Raw genomic sequence first — 8,154 nt, forward strand, 5'->3', positions numbered from 1 at the left:
TTGAAAAATTGTTTTCAGTGTTTTGAAAACTCTGTCTCAGCCAAGGGAAGTCAAGTTAATGTAATTCGTTTAAGCAATTACTCTTAATCGGAAAGTATAAAATGAACAATTAATCAGTGATCAAGAGATATATGTAGGTGAACAAGGTTTCTATTAACCATTGTGTTCAGTGAAAAATGTTAAGATTATATATTATAACGGCAGACAGAGATCGCGTGTAGTTCCGACCTTGCAACCAATCAGCCAATATGATTCAGATGATGCGCCTTCACACGTTTTGGCCAGTTCCTCCACCTAGTTTCCTTCTCAATATTATGAAATCCATCGTGAGCCCTCGCGTGACGTAATTTTCCAATAACATTTTTAACTATCAACTGCAAGCTAAGAAAATATATCTACGAAAAAAATCTTTGGGAATTTTGTATTCATTAGAAGATTAATGACTTTTACCCAGAAGTAGATAACAACCCGCATCATGGATACAACCACAACAGCCTGTAGCTCAACCACGATTCTACTAACATTTTTGCCACCTAATTAGATTTGTCATGCTTGGGGCTTTGGGTATAGGGTGTTACTTTATAACGCGGTTCTGTAGAACCCAAGTTTAAGTAACCTAAAAAACTTTTTTTCCTTGGATTTGTTAAACTATCCTTTTTAAAATATTTGCACCTACTGGTAATTTTAACTTAAGGATTCGAAGTCACTGCATGAGTGTTCTTCTCGAGAGCGGCGGTTGTAAAGGCATCATTCCAAGTGGCCCAGTGTTTCTCATTTTTGATATTGTGAAAGCCATCATGCGCTTTCACATGACGTGGTCCTGGTCTATGCTTTCCTGGACTAACGTAAGGGTCACCCCCATTATCCGGGGTAGTCTCCATATGGTGATCTTCGTGGGAAGCTTCGTGGGGTGTGGTGGCATTCCCAGCTGCGGTACTTGATGGACCAGATGTCCCTCCAGTTACTCCTGTCCCATCTCCCGCGGCTGTGGTTGCTTCTGCTCCAACAGGTCCTTTTCCAGCATCAGTTGTTCTAGTAATGGCTGCTGTGGTATCTGCTGCAGGAGGATCCTGGGCTTTCAGTGCACCCGCGCATAAAAGTACCAAGCCGACCTAGTGGCATAATCCATTCCTATATGTGAGCATGCAAAAAGTGGAAATGCCCTTACCAGTCGCAGTCTGAATCCCACCATGTCAACGTCACAGGTGTCAAATACTGAAATGAGCTGAAACCAGAAGCAACGACTGGGCAAAGCCACCTTTTATAGCTCTGTCGCAGGTTAAATTGATTAGAGCAGCCGCAGCAATCGAAATTGATTGAAGGAGTCGCTGGTATTTTGCCGGCAGAGCGAATCGGTGACGGTTCTTCATAGCATTTGGCATAATTACGAACGCAGATGGGGGAATTCCGGGCCGACGCACTGAGCACCTGATGCGGTTAAGCCTGGCATCGGGTTTTTCGAAACAGAGAGAGCCAGGGTGAGCCGATTGCTCTGGGCTAGGTTTAATTGTGGGCTTTACGATTTCCATAATTGTGGGCGATGCGGCCAGCTATATAAGTCGGCCCTCGATTAACTTGCTCCCAACAGTTCTCGATCAGCACTTGCCAGCTACAGTTTTCTCTCCAAGATGATCATCAAGATCTTGTTAATTAGCCAGGTAGGTGCTTCGTCCTGGTCAGCTAGACACAACAGATCTCTAAAGGCTCCCTTCTCCACCTTTAGTTGCTGGCCCTCAGTTACGCGGGATTGTCGTTGGAGGAGGCCAAAAAGCAAATTGATGCTTCGGTTTATAGCGATGAGGAAACAGGCGACGATGTCCACCAGCCAGAGCCACACCATCCGCCGCAGCATCATCCGCACAAGAAGACCACCACTCCCGAACCGGAAACAACTACAATTCCGCCGGAGGTTGAGCAAAGCAGCGAGGCTAGTCTTGTCCCGAGTGATGGCCTAAACCAGTTAGACGATGGACTGGTTCAGGCCAATGATGGAGCAGCAGTGCCAATCTCTACAACTCCTGAGCCGGAGACTACTACTACTACCACGACTACTACTACGACCACGACAACGCCAAAGCCACACAAATATGAGCCGCATCCGCACCCATACCCACACCCCCATCCTTATCCACATGTTCACCAATTTCCTTCGCCTCCGTATTTCCCTTCAGGATCTTATCCCGGACTAACTTTCACCCCGTCGGGTCCAAAACCTGGCCCTGGTGCTGAAAGCCCCAAAGAAAGGGAGAACGAGTCACCCGAACTGAGTGGATATTCCCCCTATCCTGGCTTCAGACCAAGGCCATTCCCCTTCCAGCCTCCAGTTCTGCATCACTCTCCCAATTGGCCGAGTATCCATGGATATGGCCCGGGACCCAGTTTTGGTCATCACCATGAGGAAGATTCCGGTGAGGAGGCCGAGGATAAGAGCAAAGGAAAGGATAAGTCCGGAGATGCAGGAGATGCCGAAGAGGATGTGCCCCTAAAGCCTCCAGGCTTTGGTTACCCACCAGTTTTCCTGGTTCCCCACCGCCCTGTGATCAGAGTACCCAGCTTTCCCCCACCAAGCGGTGGCTATGGATCACCCTACGGCTATGGGCGTTACTAATACTTAATACGGAATACTAATCAAAACAACTTAGATAGAATCTCACTTCTGTATTTAAGAATGCTTTATTAACATATACTATACAAATTCTAAATGTGATTAAACTTTATAGAAACAAAAAAATAAAATTTGTTGATGTTTTTTAAAATATAGAAAATGTTACTAACAAAACAAGAGTTGCCTTATAATGTATGAAAAATATATTAACCTTTGTTTGATGCACTTTTGCAAATTATTGATTTCTGATTTCTCCGTCGTGTTTTCCCCGGGCTGATAACCCCGGAGCCCGGCTCTCTCACCTTGCCAACTTCCCGCCAAACGGGTTGAGAGATTCGATGCAATTTAATTGCATCACATTCCGCATAAAGTACTCATAGTTCTGTCGATCGTCGGGAGGTAGAGACGTTTAAGCTGTCTAGTTCTGCAAAATGCGGTTCCACCTAGAACTATCTATTATTCTACTCGGCTTTCTTTTCGTTTACCAAGGGGTAAGTTTAATTATTAATTTTTACTATAAACATAAACATTAAATATATTTAAAAACAATTGCAGTTCTGTCACACGTTGCCTGAGAAAAAGGTAAGTCGATCAGCATACTTTTAAAGTTTCATTTGTTTGATTTCTAATTTAATATCAGATACGAACTACCCGCGACACAATTAATATACCGACTCACTTGTTCAAGCCCTTGGGGGAGACTTCTGAAAATGAAGATAATTCCAACAGACATGGCAACGGAACCATTGCCGATCCGGATGACAACGTTAAGCTTTTAGAGGTTAGCCAAGAAATATAAATATATATTCCATTTTCTATCATTTGAATAAATATTTTAGAGATCTAGCGGAGGTGTGGAGACAATTTCCGAAGAAGATGAGGAGCAAGAAGACGATGATCGTTTTAGTTACATTCCTCCCCGCCAGCGATTTCCGCCAAATTCGCGAATGGGATTAGCAGTTCCAGATTTTTCCCCAATACCCAGCATCGATGTTGACCCCAGAGTTCCATATTCCTCGCGTCCTGTTTTTGGTGGCAACTCCTGGTCCTCGAATAATGAGATACCCAGACCGGTTAGTTAGGGAGTCTCTCTTCAACATTTGTTTATTTTCTTAACTAAATTGAACTTTCCAGATACGCCCTGCCATCCCAAGTTCCTTAACTCCCTTGTATGCCGGTAGCCAAAATGAAGGTCCTTCCCCGGGTTTCTTCGGATCGTCGAACATTCAACGAGGAAGAACATTTTTCAGACCAAATAATCCCCAAGAAGGTTCTTTTTACTCGCCGAATGGCCCCGGAGGAGGCTCTATATCCTCGTCGATGGGTCCTTTGAGCTCTTCGAACAATTTCTTCCGCTCGGAGTCGTATAGTTACACCTCTGATGGCAATGGACCTCCGCAAGTCGAGCGGAATGTCTATGATTCGCGAAACGGCAATGGCTTTGGATCATCAGTGAGGCGCAACTTTTAGACTTTGCATATATGTATGTAATTTCAGCGCATCTTCTATACCTAGTATGCACATTTATATTTATTACTTTATAATAAAATCCATTCAGCTCTCAGATTAGACTTCTCAGCTGATAACTTCCAATAAACCTTAATCATCTATCCGAGTTCCAGTCTAACTGGAAATCGTACGAGTGAGTCATAAAGTTTTCTTGCCGGAAGTGTCTTCTATTAGAGTTTCTTGTTATTGAGTCACACGCATTACTATTTAAATCTAGAATCTTATTTAATCAAATACACTTTCAAGCAAACAAATACTTCTGGCTAAATAACATTTCAATCTTTTCACCAATGTCACTTTCGTTTTTGAAATCATTGAACCATTCGATGAAATCCGCTTTTCTGGTCGCCTTACTGTCAGACATTCCCATTATATATTTTTCAATCCTCTGCTCGATTTTGTGCATCGTTTTATCAAATTTGGCTATTAGCTTTTGTTCGAAGACCTCGATTCCATGTTCCTCCAGAATACGAACCACAATCTGATCCGTGTCGGATAGATCCGGATAATCGGATGGATCAAAAATCTGTGCTATGCCGATGAGATCAAACATTTCACCGATTTCATCCAGTTCGTCAGAGTTTTCGTCTAGCTCCCCGATAAGGTTGACCAGTTTCTTTATTTCCGATAAGAGAAAACTGTGTGCGTCAGGAGGGAAGGTCCTCTCGGCTTCATTAATTACTGGCTGAAGAAATCTGGCAATCTCGTCTAGAGTGCTCGAAAGCATTTGGACGACCTCGTTGGCCACGTACAAGTCCAACTGAATATTGGCCATTATGGGAGCCGCACCCTGTGAGAATATGCAAGACATTTTGTTTTCGAACTGCTAAGGATCAAAGGACCTTACCGACGACTGCAAAGCAACCAGGGCGACGAGGAGCGTCCACAGTACTCGATTCCCCATTGTATCCAAATTGTATTCAACTCTCGACCTGAAGCTCCTCTTATATTCTCAAAGATCTTACGTGATTGTTGTTTAAAATGCTAAACAGAAACAAGACCGCCCCTGTAATAATCAGTCAGTGATCGTGGGACTGCTCGCAAGCTGTAATCAATCCTCAGACTGGCGACGAGCGTGATTGGAACGTTTTATTCAAATGCAACCCCCTGGAATCTTTGTCTTTGTTCTGTTGACAGTGACGGTTAGTAGTCCCCATTCACTAAAGAGTTGTTCTGTCCGATAGCTTCCTCTTTCAGTTGGCATGTGCCTCGCCTCGGGGCGACAGCCTCCGCGAATTACGAAAGCTGATGCGACAACAGGATGCGGACTCCCTTCAGCAGTTCGATCAGGACCTCAACGAGTGGGCCCGGAACCTGGTCGATTTGGGACAGCAGATGGCAGAGTTTGTTGAAAAGTGCCGTCAGCCGAAAAGTCATTGTCAGAAGCGACTTGTCCTGAGGCAGATTAGAAACCTCCGACGCGGATACACGGAATTCAGGGCACGCCTCGAGGCCCTCGAGGTAAACTTCTTCGGCAGAGTGAGGGATACGCAAAATATGGAATCCTCTCTACAAATGTGTAAAGACGTACTCCGTCAGTACGATGAGACCTTCACACTGCTTAACAATGAGGTAGAACACATTGTGGATCAGTAGCTTCTTTTTCGGATAAAATATTCAGTTTATTATATTTTTGTTATTTCTTAATGATTAGAAGTGTTTAATTTAATTCCTAATCTTGGATGAGGAGAGACTACACCACACTAACCACTCCAAATACCTGTAGCTATGCCCTCGAAGATAGACTTGGCTAGTTTTGTATAGTCCATTAGCTGCAGTTCTGGGAGCTGGGACTGCAGGTTGTGGGGGAATCTCAGGTAGGACTCGATCAGAAGGTCCTCCGTTTCTCCGGCCAAGCGAGTGACATTGGCGATAAACTCCGGCCTGTTCTGGTGACTTACTTGTAGGTACTTCACCAAGTGAACCTTGACCCTGGCAAAAAAGTTCCTGATGAGAACCTTTTCGCCGGGCAGAATCTCCTCCAGAAGTTTGTCCGCAGGCTGGTGGGCCATCAGCTGGCTGTTGATCCAGGCAAAGATGTAGTAGGCTGTGCTGTAGTAGTCCTCGTTTCCGGTGATCGTGTCCAGATTATCAAAGTACTGCTGGTCGATGGCGTCGCTGTCATTCAGGTGCTGCCGTCGCAGGCGGGCATCCTCGATGGTGGAGTCCAGAACTTTATTGTATAGCCTCTCTACCGCCTGTACGGTGAAGTGAGACTGAGAAAGAGACCTTCCGGGAATCTGCGCTGAATCAGTCGGGGTCTGCGAGGCGGAATACTAATAGTTTCGCTTATTTAATCTAGAAAACACAAACACGCACCAAGCTGATTAGCAAGCCACCAAGACTCCAGAGTAGGCTGATAACAAGCTTCGGACGCTCTGATCTCGCCATGCTTCCGCGATTGCAGTTCAATGGAAACTGACACTTCGGGCTACTCGAGCCTCCTGCTAACCTAATCTAGCAAAACCATGATAGATCATTTCAGCAGCTTTGTTTTATTAAGCTTTGTTTTATTAAGCACATTTAATTTTTATTATGGGAAAGAGACATTATTGAAGATCGCTCCAAATGCCGGTGACTTCTCCGTTCTCGATAGCTCTAATCATTTTTTCGTAGTTCATCAAATGCAGTTCCGGTAGTTTTTTCTTCAGGTACAGCGGGAAATACCAGAAGGATTCGATCAAGCTGTTATCGGTGTCTGTGGACTTGGACCAGTGAGTGACATCGGCAATGAGCTCCGCATTCTCTTTTTTTGTATCTTGCAGATGGTTCTCCAAGTGAACCTTCACCTTTGTATAAAAACTTTTTATTTCCACCTTTTCGACGGGCAGAAACTTCTCCAGCCACTGCTCCGGCGTCTTTTTGTTAAAAACATCGTCGTTGATCCAGGCAAACAAGTAATAAGCTCTGCAGTAATAGTCTTCGTTTCCGGTGATCGTGTCTAGCTCCTCAAAAAATTTCTGTGTTGGGGCATCTGGTGGACTCCGACGGCGGGCCTCTGCGATGGTGAAGTCCAGGACTTGGTTGTAAAATCGTTGTATCGCTTCGACGGTATTGTTATACGCGCAAGCGGATGTTCCGGGGATATTCTACGAGACATAGGTTTATCCTTATTGTATAGTTAAAATTAAAAATCTGGAAGTAAGCACGCACCAAGCCGATAAGCAAGCAACTCCCCAGTGTGAGGCTAATAAGAAGGTTTGGACACTCTGATCTCGCCATGCTGTTGCTGAGGAAGTTAAATGAAGACTGATTGGAGGCCCTATAACCCATTCAGCCAAAAAACATAATCTGCGTTTTAGTATAGTTTTTTTTTTATTAAGCACAAGTAGAAAAAATCGCAATCATTTTTCTCAAACTTGTAGAGTAAGTGAATCAACGAACTCGGGCATTTTATCGGGTCCAGCTGATGAAAAATATGGTGTTTTGTAAACCTAATCTTACTCTATAACTCCGAGGTTACTGATTAAGCATAAGCTTAAACTACACTTTCGCGACTTAGTTTCAATTTGACGAAAAGGGGCTATACATTTCAGCATTGGAATTTTGGCTTACAATTCAATGAGCTTTGAAAGATTGTGTTTTTTTGGGTTTATCAATAATTGAGTTTTGTTAATGGTGTTAGTTTTTTTCTTAAGTCTACAAAGAGTGCAAGAATTTGAAAAAGAAAACGCATAAATCTTTTTCCAAACACGATTGACAAGTAATTGATCTTATTTACGGTAATCTTAATACTCTTAGGTCTTACCATATTAATTTTAATATATTTTTATTCAGAATTACACGCTTTAGCTTTGAGAGTATGCATTTTCAGCAATCTCTTTAAAATACATAAATTAATATTCAAAATTGACTCAAGAGTTTCTTACTATGTTACTTATGTTACTAATTTGTTTGAGAGTTTTGAGAAATTTGTTTTTCAAAAATTTTACTCTGGATTGGGTAGTACATTCAAATAACACATGTTAGTAGGTACATTTTGTTGCTGTAGGACATCCACTGAAACACCGAGTTGCACATTGAAAGCGCTTATATATTTA

General features: G+C 43.3%; 6 protein-coding genes across 6 annotated transcripts; 3 read left to right on the forward strand and 3 right to left on the reverse strand.

Annotated features, from left to right (window-relative positions):
• Positions 1-45: 45 nt before the first annotated feature.
• On the reverse strand, positions 46-1,252 carry LOC6498277. Its single transcript, XM_001962407.4, has 2 exons — positions 1,169-1,252; positions 46-1,112 (listed from the first exon to the last, which is right to left on the reverse strand). The coding sequence occupies exons 1-2, from the start codon at positions 1,190-1,192 to the stop codon at positions 690-692; spliced, it is 447 nt and encodes a 148-aa protein (XP_001962443.1). The 5' UTR covers positions 1,193-1,252; the 3' UTR covers positions 46-689.
• Positions 1,253-1,502: 250 nt separating this feature from the next.
• Positions 1,503-2,756, forward strand: LOC6497265 (leucine-rich repeat extensin-like protein 3). The gene is made up of 2 exons (XM_001962406.4): positions 1,503-1,658; positions 1,724-2,756. The coding sequence occupies exons 1-2, from the start codon at positions 1,629-1,631 to the stop codon at positions 2,606-2,608; spliced, it is 915 nt and encodes a 304-aa protein (XP_001962442.1). The 5' UTR covers positions 1,503-1,628; the 3' UTR covers positions 2,609-2,756.
• Positions 2,757-2,966: 210 nt separating this feature from the next.
• LOC6497266 lies at positions 2,967-4,169 on the forward strand. The gene is made up of 5 exons (XM_001962405.4): positions 2,967-3,096; positions 3,161-3,187; positions 3,246-3,386; positions 3,445-3,678; positions 3,740-4,169. The coding sequence occupies exons 1-5, from the start codon at positions 3,037-3,039 to the stop codon at positions 4,073-4,075; spliced, it is 798 nt and encodes a 265-aa protein (XP_001962441.1). The 5' UTR covers positions 2,967-3,036; the 3' UTR covers positions 4,076-4,169.
• Positions 4,170-4,260: 91 nt separating this feature from the next.
• Positions 4,261-5,085, reverse strand: LOC6498276. Its single transcript, XM_001962404.4, has 2 exons — positions 4,962-5,085; positions 4,261-4,904 (listed from the first exon to the last, which is right to left on the reverse strand). The coding sequence occupies exons 1-2, from the start codon at positions 5,016-5,018 to the stop codon at positions 4,356-4,358; spliced, it is 606 nt and encodes a 201-aa protein (XP_001962440.2). The 5' UTR covers positions 5,019-5,085; the 3' UTR covers positions 4,261-4,355.
• Positions 5,086-5,094: 9 nt separating this feature from the next.
• LOC6497267 lies at positions 5,095-5,764 on the forward strand. Its single transcript, XM_001962403.4, has 2 exons — positions 5,095-5,256; positions 5,312-5,764. The coding sequence occupies exons 1-2, from the start codon at positions 5,212-5,214 to the stop codon at positions 5,708-5,710; spliced, it is 444 nt and encodes a 147-aa protein (XP_001962439.1). The 5' UTR covers positions 5,095-5,211; the 3' UTR covers positions 5,711-5,764.
• LOC6498275 lies at positions 5,712-6,543 on the reverse strand. Its single transcript, XM_001962402.4, has 2 exons — positions 6,434-6,543; positions 5,712-6,375 (listed from the first exon to the last, which is right to left on the reverse strand). Exons 1-2 carry the CDS (start codon positions 6,503-6,505, stop codon positions 5,818-5,820), a joined length of 630 nt encoding a protein of 209 aa, XP_001962438.1. The 5' UTR covers positions 6,506-6,543; the 3' UTR covers positions 5,712-5,817.
• Between the last annotated feature and the right edge of the window lie 1,611 nt (positions 6,544-8,154).

Source organism: Drosophila ananassae, chromosome 3R (assembly GCF_017639315.1).
Source record: "Drosophila ananassae strain 14024-0371.13 chromosome 3R, ASM1763931v2, whole genome shotgun sequence".
Classification (NCBI taxonomy): domain Eukaryota; kingdom Metazoa; phylum Arthropoda; class Insecta; order Diptera; family Drosophilidae; genus Drosophila; species Drosophila ananassae.